General features: G+C 40.4%; 1 protein-coding gene across 1 annotated transcript in view; it reads left to right on the top strand.

The window, feature by feature from the left end:
* Window positions 1-17,355, top strand: part of LGR4 (leucine-rich repeat containing G protein-coupled receptor 4) — a 103,283-nt gene that overhangs the window by 63,359 nt on the left and 22,569 nt on the right. Inside the window, exons 4-5 of the mRNA XM_012725189.1 lie at window positions 11,907-11,978; window positions 13,191-13,262. Coding sequence (XP_012580643.1) covers window positions 11,907-11,978; window positions 13,191-13,262 — 144 coding nt within the window. The remainder of the gene's footprint in view (window positions 1-11,906; window positions 11,979-13,190; window positions 13,263-17,355) is intronic.

Raw genomic sequence — 17,355 nt, forward strand, 5'->3', positions numbered from 1 at the left:
AAAAATATGGAACGCTTCACGAATTTGCGTGTCATCCTTGCGCAGGGGCCATGCTAATCTTCTCTGTATCGTTCCAATTTTAGTATATGTGCTGCCGAAGCAAACACCCAATGTTCAGTTTTTATAATTGGAATGTGTAGAAAGATAAGGAAAAGAGAAAAATAATTAATATCTCACCATTAAGAGATGCCTGGGATCAATATTTTGTTGTATATCCTTCCAGATTGCTGTGATATATCATTTCTCTTTAAAAAACAAATGTGATAGGCTTTTTATACTGTGTCATTTAGTAAGTTATAATATTTCCTTATTAATAGTCTAGTTTTGCTATCATTTAATTGATTACATGCTATTTCACCATTTGGATGTATCATATGTTATGTAACCAATCTCATACTGGTCTGTGTTATTATAAACAGCAATTTTAGAAACATTCTTATCCTCCCTGTCTTTGTGTATTTAAGGAATTATCTTTGCACTGCTTCTACAAAGGTCTGCCGTAAAATTTTCCTAAACCCCATATCAGGATTAGATTTGACTATATATAAGAGAAATAAATAACAGGATTTAGACACATAAGGTACACACACTCACTCACTCACAATCTTAGTGTGTAGCTGCCATGTCAACATCACAAAGGAATTCTGCTGGAATGTGGCCATCACAGTCCGGTTCTCAGCATCAAGAGGGATGAGGAAGGAAAGAAAAAGGGAGATATTTCAAGGCAGCCAGCTTCAAGGAGCCTTAACTGAACATACCACATTGCACTTATGCTCATATTCCACTGACTGGAACTTAGTCACATGGACACACTTAATAGTAGGATGCTGGGAAATGTGACTTCTGAGATGTATGGATGAGAATCAGAGTTCTGTTACTTTGTAAGGAAAGAATGATTATTGGTTAGACAATTAATTAAGATATTCTTGGCTGCAAAATAACCAAGCTCCATTCAAAGCAGCTTAAACATTAAGCTTTAAACGTTAAATATATTATCTTGGGTGACAAGGTGATAGAATTATTCTAGGGTTGACTCAAATGGAGTTTTCAGCCACAACCTCAAGAACAAAGTGCCCTTCATCTTCATTAGTCTACATTTTCCAGGAAGGACAGTGTCAGGCTGCAGTCCCTCCACATAGTATATTCAGACATGATGGCATCCAGAAGGAGGTCAGTGCTTCTTGTTGTCCCCACCTAGGAAGGCAGCTACCTTTGCCAGAAACACCCAGAAGTTCTTAGAACCAGAACTGGGGTCATAGGGCCACCCCCAACCAGTTGCTGGAACTGGATAGTTAAGACCAGTCAGAACTGACTCATGTTGCTGAGTCATTGAAGGAGGCGCTATTTGAACAGAGTCTGGCTCTGCCAGGTAGGTGCTGATAGGTGTTCAGTGGGTAACAGCAGTGTGTGTCCTGGTTCTGCTCTATGCTATTCACAGGCTGCCCATTCTTATATTATCCACTTAGAGCCCTTTTTTGCCATAGGAAGCCTTCTTGGTCTTTTCAATCCCTTTTGCACTTTCTCTGTTCCTCACCACTAGTGCTACATTCAGTACCTTGTGATTTGTGCTCAGGGCAGTATATACTTGTTTCTTCAACTCCAGAGCTTTTTCTGTAAGGGCAGGGCCTGTTTTCACACCTCTCCTGTGTGACCTTTGGTGACAGCAAGCACATTTTTGAACTTGAATTTTAGGGGGGTGGATTAAGACAAGCAATTTGTTATACTGATGTTTTGTATAAGAAACTTTATCAGCCTATGTTAAAAACTAAATTCCAGTGAAGTTTTATATTGAATGAATTATTCTTATTTTACAGAAATGAAAGGAGAAATGTTTCAGGAAAATTCACTACTTATCTTGCTACGCTGACAGTTGGCTTGTATTAGAAGGTCGATATTTATTGGCTGATGTTAACTATAAAATTTGTTTTAATTGGGCCCTCCCTGGTGGTGCAGTGGGTTAAAGCACAACACAGTGAAGCTATCCATAGCTTCAAGTTTGGTCCCCAGTAGGGAAGTGGCCCATGTGGCGTGGCAGACATCTCATAGCCTGCCCACTGCTTCCCTCAGCACTGTGTTTCTGAACATCTGCCTGCTCTGCTCCCCATTCTGTCTCTGGTGAATCCTCTCACCCCCACACCTCTGGCATGTACTCTAGTTCTGTATGCATAAGTAAACAACTGTTTACAAAAATTTGTCTTAATCTGTAGCATAGTTCCTCATATGACTGGATAGTGCATATGTTTATTTCCAGAGGGTAAATGATTAAGTTTTCAGGGTAACTTTGCTAACAAACTGTAGCTAGTGCCAGAATATATATTGATTTACCTATGAAATAGAATCTTGTATGGATTGTTGTAAGAGGAAGTCAGAGATACAAAAGGCAAGAGGGTGCAGGTGGAACTAAAGTTCTGAGTTGAATAAGCTCCTTTAGTACTTGCAAGAGTTCTGCATAGTTTGTAGTCTATGTTACAGGGGCAGGTTTATTTTTTGTTATATATTACTGCTTTAGTTTTTGTGCATATGAACAGAAGTATGTGAGCTTCCCTAGGGGTTAATTATCAGTGCTATCACTGCTACAGACTGAGTTCGATCCCCAGTCAGGGAGGTGACCTGTTGGCACAGCAGACCTCTCCTATCTCACCCGCTGCTCCTCTCAGCAGTGCACTTTGTCAATCTTCCTGTTCTGCTCCCCACTCTGTTGCTGGTGAATCCTCTCAGTTCCTGCACCCCTAGCTTATACTCCAGTTCTTCTACATAAAAATCAATAAGACAAATAAAAAACCCCAGAAAGTATGCAATATAATACATATATATGTATACATATATACATATATATATATATACATATATACATATATATATATATATATCTACACATACATAAAATATTTTTTCTCTTTTCTGTAAAGGAAGACTTTAAAAACTATTTTAAAACTTTGGAAATTAATAAGGTTTTTTAAAATTCATACATGTTCATAAAATGCATTAATTAAAATTTTAACATCTACTTAATGAAAATTATATGATGTTAAATTCTTCCCTGCTCTATGCAGAAATAGGGTGAGGAAAACACCATTAATTAATTCAGGATTCTGATATACTATATAAAGTGAGATTTATTTAATCTTTATAGGAAGATTGTCTGAGGGGAATTTAACGGTTACTTCGGGCTACTTAATTGTTAACCTTTGTTCACTAAGGAAATAACCACATTCTTTTGCCTCCAGTCATTCATAGAAAATAAAGCAAAGCAGCATTGCCCTATTTCTAGGATTTACATGACTATTCATTTTGTCTTATTTCTAAAGATTTACATTATTTTTTTGTTAAGTGTTTTGTTTTAATGCTAGGATTTACATTATTTAGTGGTGTTTTAGGACCTTGGGCAAGGCTGAGTATCACTTTCCTCACCAGTTTCAAAATATAAAACTGGAGGGATATGGGGACAGTAAGCTTGGCTCTTGCTTTAAGGACCTATGTACTAGGATAATGAAAATGCAAACTATAAATCGATACAAACTAAGTATCGATTCCTCATTGAGCACTAATACCCCTTTTGGGCTCTTTCTTTTCTTAGGAGCCAACATTGTTCTAAGCATGAAGAAGTAAGGCCTTAGCATACAAATAAATATTGGATTGAGGATGTAGAAGTGTGCATTATAATTACCTTGATTTTACTTATCCAACTGTTCCTGATATCTTGGATCCTGCAAATTTCAAGTCCTATTTAATAGGAGAATGTCCCTCACCTCTTGCTGGATATTTTCCTGTGGCCAAGCTTGCCCACTTCCGTTTTCAACCGGAAAGGCCTTCTCTCTGAAACAGTATCCTGGGCTGCTGGTGGAGTCTTTGCACTTTACATGTAGCATGATGCTGTGCTCATCCGCCCACCTGAGGGAACCTCGTGGCTTAAATTGCAGGAGGGACAGCCTGGATGTGTTTGGGTACCTGTGAGTGTTCGCTCTGTGACTTCAAGTGAAGAGCTATGGGGTGGGAAGCATAATTATAGAAAGAAACGGTGAGGAAGGAGAAAACATTGCCAAGGGACGGATTCACGCACGTGAACTGCAGGGTGCTCAGAGGGCTTTGCAGGGACCTGACAGCAATACCTGGTGGGGCCCTGGTGTCCATTTCTGTGAAACAAAGTCAGGCAGATGATGGGGCTGAGGCCCCTCTTTTGACTTTGTCACCTCTCCCCTGACCTTTCCATCTAGTAGTAGAGAAATTGCCTGGAGTAAGGTTCTCTATTGTTCCTCTGCAAAGCATGCTCGGGCTTAGTGAAGCCTGTGGTTCCATTGCTTCCTTTGCCAACTCCACCCCACTGCTCCACGCAACAGCTGCTGGGAGCTACTCATTCTCCCTCCCCCAGCTCCATATGTCTAGTGAGTGCATATATTGTAGTCCTTATTCCACTAGAATTCCTGCCAAACGGCTACTATAAAATATCTGTAGTAGACCAGAAGAAAACTAAGTTCAGGTACTTCTCAGTGATACATCACCAGTTGGTTGATTCTCTTTTTCCACTTGCCTCTCTTATTTCTTTAAATTGCTTCCCAAGTGAAGAAATTCTGGTCTCATTCAAAATATTTCAGATTTGAATCCATTAGCATAGATTTACTCTTGAAATGTGACTTTTTTATTCATGCATACTATTAGCCAGTGTCCATGTAACTAGTCCTGTTCCTCCTATTCCCCCTCCTGGGAGGGAAGACAGATCAAAGCTATCAAGTAGCATATGAATTAAGAATAGAGGATGTAGGGCCCTCCCTGGTGGCACAATGGGTTAAAGCACAGCACTATGAAGTTATCGCAGACACTGCAGAACGAGTTCAATCCCTGGCCAGGGAGGTGACCCACATGGCACGGCAAACCTCTCCTGACTGGCCACTGCCCCTCAGCAGTGTACTTTGTTGGTCTGCCGGTTCTGCTCCCTACTCTGTCTCTGGTGAATCCTCTTACCGCCACCCCACCCCCACCCCCACACACATACACCTCCGACCTGTACCCCAGTTCTGTATGCATAAATAAATAAATCTTTTAAAAAAAAGAATTAAAAAAAATTAAAAAAAAAAAGACTAGAGGATATAATTGAAAACTCTAGCTCTCCTTGGAAGGAGCCCCTAATGTGAATTCTTGGTCCTTATGAATAACAAATGTACACAAAACAGATTCATACAGACATTACACATTGAACCTCTTGTACCCTGTCTCCTGGAAGGAATCCAAATCCAGTGGGAGAGCGGAAGTCGAATAAGTTGCTGCTTTCCTTGCCTCCACCCTTTCTCTGTCTCTCCCCCCCCCCCCCGCTTTATTTTTGCTTTTTCTGCTTCTGAGATTGTTGTAACAAGCAAAGTAAATAGGAGTTGCCTTGAGGTGGACTGTGTCTGACTTTGGAGTCCTGCTAGACTTGTTTCTAAGTGTGTGCACAACCCGGAGTGTGTTGAGATAATATTGTTTGCCAATGACCTGGTGTCCCATGTGTAAAGTCCCCACCCACCCACCCCCCTCTTTCTTAAGAAAATATACTACCTGAATATATTAAGAGGGGAAATTATTGCCAGAGCACTTTAAAATCTAGCCAAGTCGTTCTTTTCTGTCAGGAGAATGAGGGGAGTGGAGGAGTAGAGATGAAACAAAAGGTGAAAACATGAAGAAAGATCATCAGTAAGCCCTCCTCTCTCTTTAAGGTGCAGCGTTACCTTTTGAGCCCAGGATCTTATAGTGGGACACAGTTGAGACAGTGCAGCAGCTACCAAGCAACTATACATGGCAGGTCCCGTGCAAGAGGAAGCCAAATGAGTATGACCTGCCTCTTGCCCACGAGGGATACTTAAATCAAGTGACGGAATTGGAACTAGTTCATAATAACTAGAGGCAGAATAAAATGGCCCCCTGACAGCTTTTTCTTTTCTTTTTTTAAAGATTTATTTATTTATGCATACAGAGCTTGGGTACAGGCCAGAGGTGCAGGGACTATGAGAAGATTCACCAGAGATAGAGTGGAAAACAGAACAGGCAGATCTACAGAGTACACTACTGAGGGGAGCAGTGGGCGAGACAGCAGAGGTCTGACAGGTCTTATGCGCCATGTGGGTCACCTCCAGGGCGGGATTGAACTCGTACCAAAACATCCTCAGCCAGCTTCTCAGTGCTGCACTTTAACCCTTTGCGCCGCCAGGGAAGGCCCATGACAACTTTTTCTAAGGTAGCTGTGAAATCAAAAAAAGGTGACATGATGCTATTAGGTTGGTGGTAATACTGAGCATGGACAGTGATGATAATGTAAGGTTTCAAATGGCAAGCTGGAGTGGGGGTTCTTCAGAAAATGGAAGTGATAGGAGCAAGGAGTCAGAGGTGGAAAAGCCTGGTGTGAGAAATTGTAGATACAAGAAACTCAGGGGTTAGGTGAGACAGGACAGCTCATTCTGGAGATGTTGAATTCAGAGAAATAAGCCTCTAGGAAAATACTCAGAGTGGTTTTTTTGTTTGTTTGTTTGTTTGTTTGAGATTTAGATCACATAGTAGTTTGAGCCAGGAGTCTTGTGAAAGTTCATGGCAATTATCCAGGAGAAAAAAAAATGTCCCTCAGATGACAGCAGGAAGAGTCAAAGAGTAGATGGATGGAAGCCTTATAGCAACCATGGTTTTGGGAAACAGCAGCCACAGGGTCTGGCTGGGAGAGCTGTGGGCCTGGCACCCTCCATCCTTAGCAAGCAAAGCTGTACTATATTCCACCTTCACCCTTTTGTTCTCACCATAGTGGTTTTCCCCCTTTGGTTCTTCACAGCCACTGGAAAATAGTTTTTTTAAATTATACACACACACGCATATATATGTATAGAGCTGTATATATATGTATAAAGCTGTATATGTGTGTGTGTGTGTGTGTGTGTGTGTATAATGTATGCATTATATCCTCATTATAAAAAATGTTCAGGGGTCAGCCAATAGTTTCTCTTGCAGTAAGACACTTAAGAATGGTTGGGTTTAGCATAGACCAACCCAGGCACAGAATGGGATCTCTGCTTGTAGTGGGCTATGGGACAATTCTTCTCAGCATCAGCCCCCTCATCAGCCAACTCTTTTTCTTAAGAGTTGCTGAAACATACAACAGAGACTGTTCTGTGTATCCAAAAGAGAGTCCCAGTGAATTTAAGGTTCCTTCCTCTTTTGTCCTCACACATGTGTTCAGGGGTCCCCCCGCCCCACTGGCCATCTTTGGTTATGGGGAAGATGGCACCATTGCTTTGTTGGAAATGACTCCTTGATGGCAATTCTGCACTCCTAATTCCACCGACCCTGCTTGTGAGCTCTCTGCTGTGAGCTGTGGCTATTCAAACAAGGCCCTGAACTTGCAAGATCCACTTTGTTCTGCCTCTCAGAGAATCGTTTCCAATCTCTTGGTGAGACACTATGAGCACCATAGCCACGTAGGAGAAAGTGAAGAAGCCTTGCAGCCAGCTGGATAAGAACTAGAGTTCTAGCTCCTCCGCTTCAGCGGGGTGACTTCTGCCAAGTCACCTACCTTCTCAGGACTTAGAGAAGGAGGCTATTGTCATGAAGTAATTAAAATGATCAGTAAACTGCCCATCTTGTGCCTACAGTTACTGTGGGCTCATTACAAAGTAGGTGTTTTTTTCTTCTTCAAGGATTTTAGAACTTCGTCCCTAACCCTGTGCTCACTTCTAGATCTGCAGTTCTGAATACGAAGCATCCCCAGGGTCTAGTGTAGGAAATACTGCCTCATAAAATAAGCAGAATGTGAAGAGGCTTTGGAGGGTGCAATGCTGAAGCGGCAAAGCCTCCACCGAGCTGTTGTGTTTATTATTCACTGACACAGCAGCTTGGTCAGCGTGGGCAGATGCATTCCTGGAGGCTCCGCGTGACATGTTTACTCTAGTTAGAAATGAAATAATCAAAATAGAGTGAGGTAGTGTGCCCCCTTGCTCAGCATTATCATCAGCCACCTCGTCCCAGTGGTGTTTATTTCTCCAGATAGCAGGCTCGCATTTCAGGATAATCTGCTTGCAGGGAACTCACCTGAGCTTTTCTGTTAACCGTAAGTAGTGGCGAAAGACAGGATGCTTTTTGAAGTTAGGTTACTTTACTTTTCCCATGACTTATAAAGGGACAGATTTCAGCAAAGGAAGCAAATATTTTGGCTGATATAGATAAACACTGTTTTCTGTTGACAAGTAATCAGGCGCTCTGCATTTTGCCTCTTCCTTTGTGACTTTATTTATTTATGTATACAAGAATGGGGGTGTAGGCAGGAGGTGCTGGAGAGGCGTGGTAGTGGTGAGAGGATTCACCAGCGACGGAGTGGGCAGCAGAATAGGAGGATTGACTGAAATACATTGCTGAGGGGAGCAGTGGGTGGGACAGGAGAGGTAAGCTGCGCCACAAGGCTCAGCTCCCTGGCCGGGTATCGACCTCATGTTGCAGTGGGTGGCAATAGCTTGATTACGCTGTGACTTGTAACCCCTGCTCTAACAGGGAAAATTTATAAAATTTATAAAATTTGTAAATTTATAAAATTTCATGAGCCCCAGTGCAGTGGACTGTAGTCCTCAGGGAAAGTTTGAATATATAGGGACCTGAAAATTGGTGTTAGAGACAGAAGTATAGGAAACCTGGAACAGCTGTGGTCTACTTATCATGTTTGTTTTGGTAGACTTGGGTTCCTTCAGGTTGGTCTTCAAGACACTTTGGAGAAGCAGTCCTGGCTAAGTGACCACTGGAGGCCCTGGGTGCCCCTCATGGTTACTGTGATACAATTTGATCTTTGAAAAAAAAAAAAAAGTGATCTCTCAGTACTGTATTAGGGTTGTAAACACTATCAGTTGAATTTAATTAGTGATTCTGGGGTGCAGACAGATCCTTGAAGGATTTGTACTAAGCAGCAAGGTAGATTGGGATGGAGTGATGAGCATTTTTGAGGAGAAAATTCTGAGAAAGCAGCTTCTGGCTAATGAGTTGACATGTTGCTGGGTGGTAACAGAGTAAGCGAGGCATGACCTATTCTTGGACACGATTGTATACCTCCTACAGCACTCTGAGCAACCAGCCTTGTAGGAAGACAAGTCGAAGGTATTCTATGACCAAGTTCTAAGAATTCACACATAAGACATGCAATGAATAGCTGAGGTCTTCATGGGAAGACCTAGTACTAGATTTGGGTATTTAACATGAGATTTTTCAGATGAAGGTTATAAAGCTGTAGTAGCGAAACTGGCCAGTCTAAAATCAAGAAGATTTGCTAAGGAAATATATATATATTTATCATTTTTAAAAATCCTTATTTTTTCCCTTGCTATAACTTTTTTAAAAAAATAATATAGTAGTTCATTTTTACATCATTTTGTGCCTTTTTCCATCTCAGTTGTTATTCCCGTGGGCTTCCCATCCCCAAATCACCCACGTGCCATCACCATAATCCAGTTTTTTATCCCATTTCCCATTCCATCTCCGTAAAATGCCTCTGGTATATAGTTGTTCTCCTGCTATGAGTGAAAACTTCCAGTATTGGAAAAATATACATATGTTTTTAAAGATTGATTTATTTATGCCTACAGAACTGGGGTCCAGGCCAGAGGCACAGGGGCAGTGAGAGGATTCACCAGAGACAGAGTGGGGAGCACAACAAGCATATTGATGAAGTACACTGCTGAGGGGAGCAGCAGGCGAGACAGAAGTGGTCTGCTGTGCCATGTGGGTCACCTCTGGGGCCGGGGATCAAACTCGCACTGGTCAAACTCGCACTGAAGCTGCTGCGCTTGCTTACAGTGTAGCACTTTAACCTGCTGCACCACAGGGAGGGCCAGGAAAAATATTTTTAAATGGAAGCATGAAGAGGTCTTAAAACCATCTTCTTTACTTGCTTATTTTAGGTATTATGGACTCAAGGAAGCGTGCTGTTGTGAGCCAGGATTGTGGGAAAATGTGAAAAGCATTTTGTATGGAGCTTGGGTACCGGGGTTCCTTGTGAGAATGTGCCTTTTTGGGAGGTTGAGGGAAGAACTTCAATTAGGGGCATGAACCCTGTGTTAAGTCTGTTGTGTTGCCTATGAAAGCTTTGTTGTCCTTGCTATATAGGAAAAAAATGTACACACTCACTCTTGATTTCTGAGCATCTGGGTTGTTTAGTATTAACTCTCTACGTCTTTGGCACACATTTCCATGTAAATCTAGTTAAGGATCAAGATTTATCTATGCCAGGGCTATTTGCGTTTTAACTGGGACAAAAACTTCAAGAGAAAATAGTACATCTAAAAAGTAGAGTGTTTCAGACCTGAGTGACCAATTTCAGGATTGTAAAGAAAATTCTTACCAGGTTGTATAAGAGAACTAAATTGGAGTAGTGGCAGACACTGAGAGTCCAAACAAAGGACATAATATGTCCATTTCTTTGTAGGTACGCATTAATACCTGTCACTGAATGTAATTTTTTAGTGAATAAATTGGTGAGGAAGGCTCAGGTGCTTCTGAGAGACAAGACAAAGGACCATGGCAATATAGCTTTCAAAGGAGCAACTCATGTGACTGGACAACTATGAAATCCCAGAACTTGAGAGGAGAAAATTATTTAAAAAAAAGTTTTATGTACTTATATACAATGGAATATTACTCAGCAACCAAAAAAGAGAAACACATGTCTTTTGCAGCAACTTGGATGGAGCTGGAAAAGATCATGCTTAGTGAGATAAGCCAGAAAGAGAAAGAAAAATACCGGATGGTTTCACTCATAGCGAAGCATAAAGGACCAGGGGAGAAAATAATAATAATAATGAACAACATACCAGAGACATTTTTGGGGGGGTGGAGTGGGGAATGGGATCAAAAAGGGAGGGGTGGGGGGGAGGGAAATGCATGGGGATTATGGTGATGGCACACGGGTGACTTGGTGATGGGAAACCCGTGGGGATTACAATGGAGATGGAAAAAAAAAATGTACAAAATGATGTAAAAATAAACTTTTGTAATTAAAAAAAAAGTTTTATGTACAAAACGTAGTCGCCTGGGGGGAAGACTCACTGACAAAACTAGGACAAGGGCACAACCTTCCTTCAGGTTACTTGTTTACAAGATACTTATGTGGATTGCAGTCCTGCTTATCTCCCTGAAGGCTTCTGTCCCATTTTCCCTCCTATTTCTGGGTTCGTGCATCGGTATGGGCTGTGGGGTTCAGTAGGATTGTGTGCTTACCTATCTTACAGAAGAACCCCAGGAGCCCTGGACCATTCATCACTTTGAAAGCTTTTTGGGAATGGGCTGTGGGGTTCAGTAGGATTGTGTGCTTACCTATCTTACAGAAGAACCCCAGGAGCCCTGGACCATTCATCACTTTGAAAGTTTTTTGGGAAAATATTACAGAAAAGTATACAGGACTTCATTGGCAAAGTTAAACTTGCATGATTTTCATTCTTTACCTCTCTTTTGCACAGAATATGCTTCCTTTTGGTTGGAGAGAGATAACAGACTATCTTGCCTCCTGCAGGCATGTCTCCTTGACAGACTGGTTTGTCTGATCCCTATAAACACTCCTGCCTGCTGACCAGTAGTCTGTATTTATGAGGCACTTAGAAAAATGCTGCAAGCTGCAGAGAGTGACCATGAATAGCAAACTTAATTTGGTTTAATGTGTTTTGGCTTGCTTGACCTCACCAGAATAAAAATGTGCCTGTTTAAATTATTGTATTGGGAGTTTAAAAAAAATTCTAGAGGCATTTATCTCACTGGGAGAATCTTGAGACCACTTTAGCAAAGGTTTAAGTCCGTGTTTAATGTCAGATAGACTTGAGAAATGTTTAACATGGAGCTTTAATCACAGATTAAGTCATTGTGAGTTCTGAATTTTTAAGAGTCTGAATTGCTAATTTTTTCTTTTGCTACTTTTTTTTTTCTAGACGATTGGCTGGCAATGACCTTTCTTTTATCCACCCAAAGGCCTTGTCTGGGTTGAAAGAACTCAAAGTCCTGTAAGTAATGCAATTTTAGAGTTTCACAGCTGGCTGTTTATTTTCTTTCTGCATAGTCAACATGCTTAGTGCTAGGTTAAGCACAGTTTCTTTTAGTTCAGGATTAAAAGATTTAAGGCGGGGCCAATGGATGGTATAGGAGGCTAGAGGTTGATTTAGGTAACCTGAGGTCTAGATAACAAAAGTTAAAATCAAAATAAAAGGTGTTCTGACCTCCAGTGTAGATAGTTGTATGTTAGGCTTTTTGTGTAACAAATACCTTGAATCAAAAAAATCATATTTAAATTTTACTAGTAGGGTTTTCTTTCTACTTATTTCATAGCCATAAGCACTTTGAATTAGTTGACCTTACAAGGAATGGACAGAGTGTCCCATGTGAAAATCATTTTAGAACTAAAGAGAATTGGGATGCTTATGGCTTATTTTGCTTGCAGTGGATCAGGAAATAAGTCCCTGGCAAAGAGCAGGAGTGTGGCAGATTGGGGAATAGATGGACTAATGGCCAGACCCACTCCTCCCACTTGCTCCTGAGTGGTCCTCTGCAAGGCACTAGACCTTTCTGGTTCAGTGAGCCAGGTGGGCCCTTTCTCACTCCAGTCTGTGGTCGTGATTCATGCCAGGCAGTTATTTTATTACTATGACTGGAAGTGGCTGTAGGCAAAAATTAGAACAACTTCTTTTACAGTACCAACCTGTGCCTCATTTTTTCCAGGTCCTAATAATTATTAGATGGTTAAAGCTCTGTTTCTGCCCTGGGCCCTGAGAACACAGCTGCTGCTTCCTAAAGAGCTCAGTCTGCTACCCTCATCCTAAAATTGGCTTTCCCTGATGCCTGTGTTTCTGGCCACCTCTTAATCCCACTTTGAGAAGACATTGAGGATTCCGATGGGCTTGCTTGTTTTTATCTCCTGGTAAATTTGCAGCACCTCCCAATTAACATGAGCAATACCAAGAGCTATGAGCAACTGATTCCTGAGAATGAGACAACCCTAGGAAATGAGGATTACCTAGCAAGTCCATGTTAGGGAAGAGAGTGGCATGAAGTTTCATTTCTGGCTTTATAACAAATCCTTTTTTTGTTAATTTTTTGCACTCTCACTTTCATTGCCACTGAAAATATGCTTTAGAAAGAAAGGAACCTGTGTTCTTCTATGGAAAAAAAAAAAAGGTTAGCAATTGCTTGTTATTCACTAACCAAAAATTTCCTTCCAGAACCCTCCAAAACAATCAGTTGAAAACAGTACCCAGTGAAGCCATTCGAGGACTGAGTGCTTTGCAGTCTTTGTAAGTAAACATTTGACTTTTGTGCCTTCTTGAATCTTTGGGGGGACACTCTGGCTACAAGGCAAAGGGAGTTCATCTCCTCAGGAATAAAACTGGGGATGGCAAGTTGTTGCCTTCAAAATGTCCTTGTCTCAGAGACTGTAGGTACACACTTCTGGATGTACTTCCACCAGCTTCTCTATGGCTGGTGATCATCATCTCTTTGGAACCAGAGCTGTGTGTACAAAAGTGCTAGAGTCTTGTGCCATGGTGGTCAAGAAACAGCTACAGGAACAGAACAAATGGGTGTAGTTCCTCATTGGTGGATATTGAGTACTGATTGGGAGAGGTAGCTTAATGGCCTGTGCTGCCTTCTTTCTAGGTTCTTCTTTTTCTTTTTCTTTTTTTTGAATCTCTAAGATCCATTTTATCTGTTCCTTCCAATCACGTTTCTTGAGTCAAAATCAGTGCATTTGTTTTAGGAGTTCTAGATGCAAACTTCTACAAATGTATGTTTTCACCAGATTTTACTTTTGAGGAAAATTAGGGTTTATGTGGAATGTTCAAACTTTTTTTTTTTAATTTATTTATTTATGCATACAGAGCTGGAGGACAGGCCAGAAGTGCAGGGGCAGTGAGAGGATTCACCAGAGACTGAAAGTACACTGCTGAGGGGAGCAGTGGGCAGGTCAGGAGAGGCCTGCCACGCCATGTGGATCACCCCTGGGGCAGGCGGGATCCACTCATGAGAAATGGCTTCAGCTTCTCAGTGCTGTGCTTTAACTTGCTGTGCCACCAGGGAGGGCCCGTGTTCAAACTTTTAACTCTTGGTTTTTACCATGTTCAGCAACTAATTTCAAAAGCTTTCTTATATAATGCTTTGCTTTTATTTTTATTATTCATGTGTACGTGCGTGCGTGTGTGTGTGCGTGCGTGTGTGTTGAACCTGAGGTGTGGAGACCCTTGCTGTCGTGATTTGTGTCTGCGAGCCCCTGTCTGTCCTGTAGTGAGTCAGAATGGCTCAGGTAGCAGCAGTGGTATCAGTTGGCCACGCCAATCCCCAGAAGATGTTGAACAGTTGGCCACGCCAATCCCCAGAAGATGTTGAACAGACTGCCATTTTCATATTGAATAGGCAGGTATTTGTTAATGACCTGAATGTATGTCATGGTGGAGTACTGTCAGGACTATTCAGCTCTAGATCCCTGTTCCTTGGGGTAGAAGATGAAGCACCCCGTCTTTACAGGCATTGTAAAGGCAAAGGCTAAGTGCTGTAGAGAAGTTATTGTTATTAGACTTTTGCCAAATTTTGCATATTTCTGTCAGAATGTTTACATGCTCTTGATGAAGCTTAGGTTAATGAGAATTCTGAAACAGGTCTATCTGGTTTTGAATGCCATTCTGCCACTTACTAGCTGTGGGATGTTGGGCAAATTAACTTAAAATTCTCTGTGCAGTAGTTTGCTCATTACTTACCATGCACTTGAATGTATGAAAAGCACTTATAAGAATAGCTGACATGTAGTAAATACTTAGTAAACATTTGCAGAGTCTAGTAATACTACTAATGATGATGACATAGTTTATCAGTTCTTTGATTATGAGTTTATCAGTTAGTGTAACTAGGTGAAGAGAATGTCTGAAAGTAATGAAAAAGTATTCTTCAAAACAAGGAACTCTGTTGGTTTGCTATTCTGCTCTAATAATGAATTGCAGGCCTACGTAGCTGCAGCTTGTGTCCTAATACTAAATACAATGGGACTAAGGCATAGTTGCTCTTGGGTCAGTTGCAAAATAACTAACAGGGGAAAATGACTAAAATGCAAAATCCTTTATACTCAAGGTAATAATGTTTTATAATACAGAAAGCTGTATTATAAACATTTCCTCATCTTTTGCCCATGTATAAGGAAGTTTTGAGAATCACTTTGAACAAAAAATTGTAATAGTGATCATACTAGGTGTCCTGGGTTGCAAACTACATCTTATATATGTATAGAATCTGTTGTGTGTGTGTTTTTTATCATTGTCCTTTGAAAGAGCTGTAAGCTTTTGCAGGAAAATACATGTGAGTATAGAAGACTTTGGAAAAAATGATTGAGTTCCTTTGTCATGTTCACTTGCTATTTTTTACCTGTACTAAAAACACATCACTGGAAATTGTAAATTACAGATAACCTTTTGATTGTAGATTAGATATTCTAGGAGTAAGTAGGAAGTAAGCATGAAAATAAAAGTATGTACTAATAAAGCATATCATATGTTGTAAAGGTTAAACTTTAAAATCTATATAAAGTCATAAAAAAGGAATATCCGGCAATTGGCCATTTAATCCCTATAATAGTTTAAATATATATTTAAAAATATATTAGAAAAATATCTTAAGTAAGTCATTTTGCCAAAATGTTTAGTTGTGGAATAAAGGGATTTGTTATTTATCATAACCAGTTAATTCAGAGATTCAGAGTTTGACACTCAGTAAATTTATTGGAATAATTTCCTTTACAAAATGTAGTTTTACTGTCTCTGTTTTTTCTAACATTGGACAGATGCACACTTTACTTCCACTGGACTGAATTTATTAGACATTTCTCATTTTCTTTTACTTCTTCAGAATTCAGTTTTTTGCAAAGATTTATTTATTTATGCTTACAGAACTGGGGTACAGGCCAGAGATGCGAGAGTGGTGAGAGGCTTCATCAGAGGCAGAGCAGGGAGCAGAGCAGGCAGGTCCATGAAATACACTGCTAAGGAGACGTCTGCCACGTGCCATGTGGGTCACCTCCCTGCCTGGGATCCAGCTTCATGGTGCTGTGCTTTAACCCTTTGTGCCACCAGGAAGGGCCCCAGAATTCATTTTACTTACAGGCTTACTGCAGAATTTATACAGAAGTTTTCTGATTTCTAAGACTTAATGATCAAACTTTTCAATTATTTTGCCTCGAGTGAATGCTAAAAAAGAGAAGACAAGTAAATACACACTTAAGAGCAGAAAATTTAGCAAGAAGACATATCAGTAGATTCTCCCTAGTTTGTGGTGATAAATGTGTTCACGCACGCATGACATTTCTTGGTATTTTAGATGATGAAAACTGCTTTTCACAGAAGCCTTAGGTTTCCCATCTAAAATAATATTCTTTTTAAAGGCATTTTGTGCTCATCACTCATTGAATGATTCACATAGTTTAAATTTTTAATCTCCAAAATTGGGAGGGAAGAGTAAAAAGGGTATTTTTTCCCCCTAAGGCAATGGGATGTTTCGAAATGCAGCAGAAACCAAGGAGTTGTGTGTCAGGTGTGTTTCAGTTAAGAAGGAAATGTTCATGGGTTTGTTAGCATAGTGGGTGTAGTGGTCAAGTTAGATACAATTGAAATTCTGTCCTGGTGTAAAACAAGTCTTATCAGCACTTGAGTTAGTTTGAAAATCTGATCTTCAGACCCGAGTTACATGAAAGATTTCCTTGTGGTTTTGAAGCAGGGCTTAAAAGGAGCAAAGTTCATTAGGGATTAAAACTGACCAGGGTGGTTTGATGCAAGTGTGTGATGATGGCTAAAAAACCTTTAAGTAAATAAATGGTTGGTATTAATAAAGCGGTAAATAAATGGTTGGTATTAATAAAGAGGTAGCATGTAACAGTCTTCCATAAAGCCCAGAAGGATGGATGGTCACAGTGCTACCTACATGAGGTATTAAAATGACATGTTGGAATTTGCTTCACTTGATTTTTTCCCTTACATGCCATCACATTTACTTCAAGTATTAAAAGATACCAGATTAAATTTTCTGAGTCTTCCATAATAACAGAATCTAGCTATTTCAAATTAGTAACAAATTAGTAAATTAGTAACAAATCTAATACTATAAAATTTACAGTATTTGCAAAGTAGAAATAGAGAGAAAAAAGGAGAGATTTGGGTTACACAGAATAGGCATTTATTGAAAATAGACATTCGTTCGTAAATATCTGCATATAGAATTTAGGGCATAAAAAATACTTCGAGTCACTAAGATGTAAAACAGAGTTGAGAGTAAGGAACAGAAGCACTTTTTTATTTATTTATATATACAGAATTAGGGTACAGGCCAGAGGTGCAGGGGCAGTGAGAGGATTCA

The sequence above is a fragment of the Condylura cristata genome, unplaced genomic scaffold, assembly GCF_000260355.1.
Source record: "Condylura cristata isolate star-nosed mole 26May11 unplaced genomic scaffold, ConCri1.0 scaffold00015, whole genome shotgun sequence".
Classification (NCBI taxonomy): domain Eukaryota; kingdom Metazoa; phylum Chordata; class Mammalia; order Eulipotyphla; family Talpidae; genus Condylura; species Condylura cristata.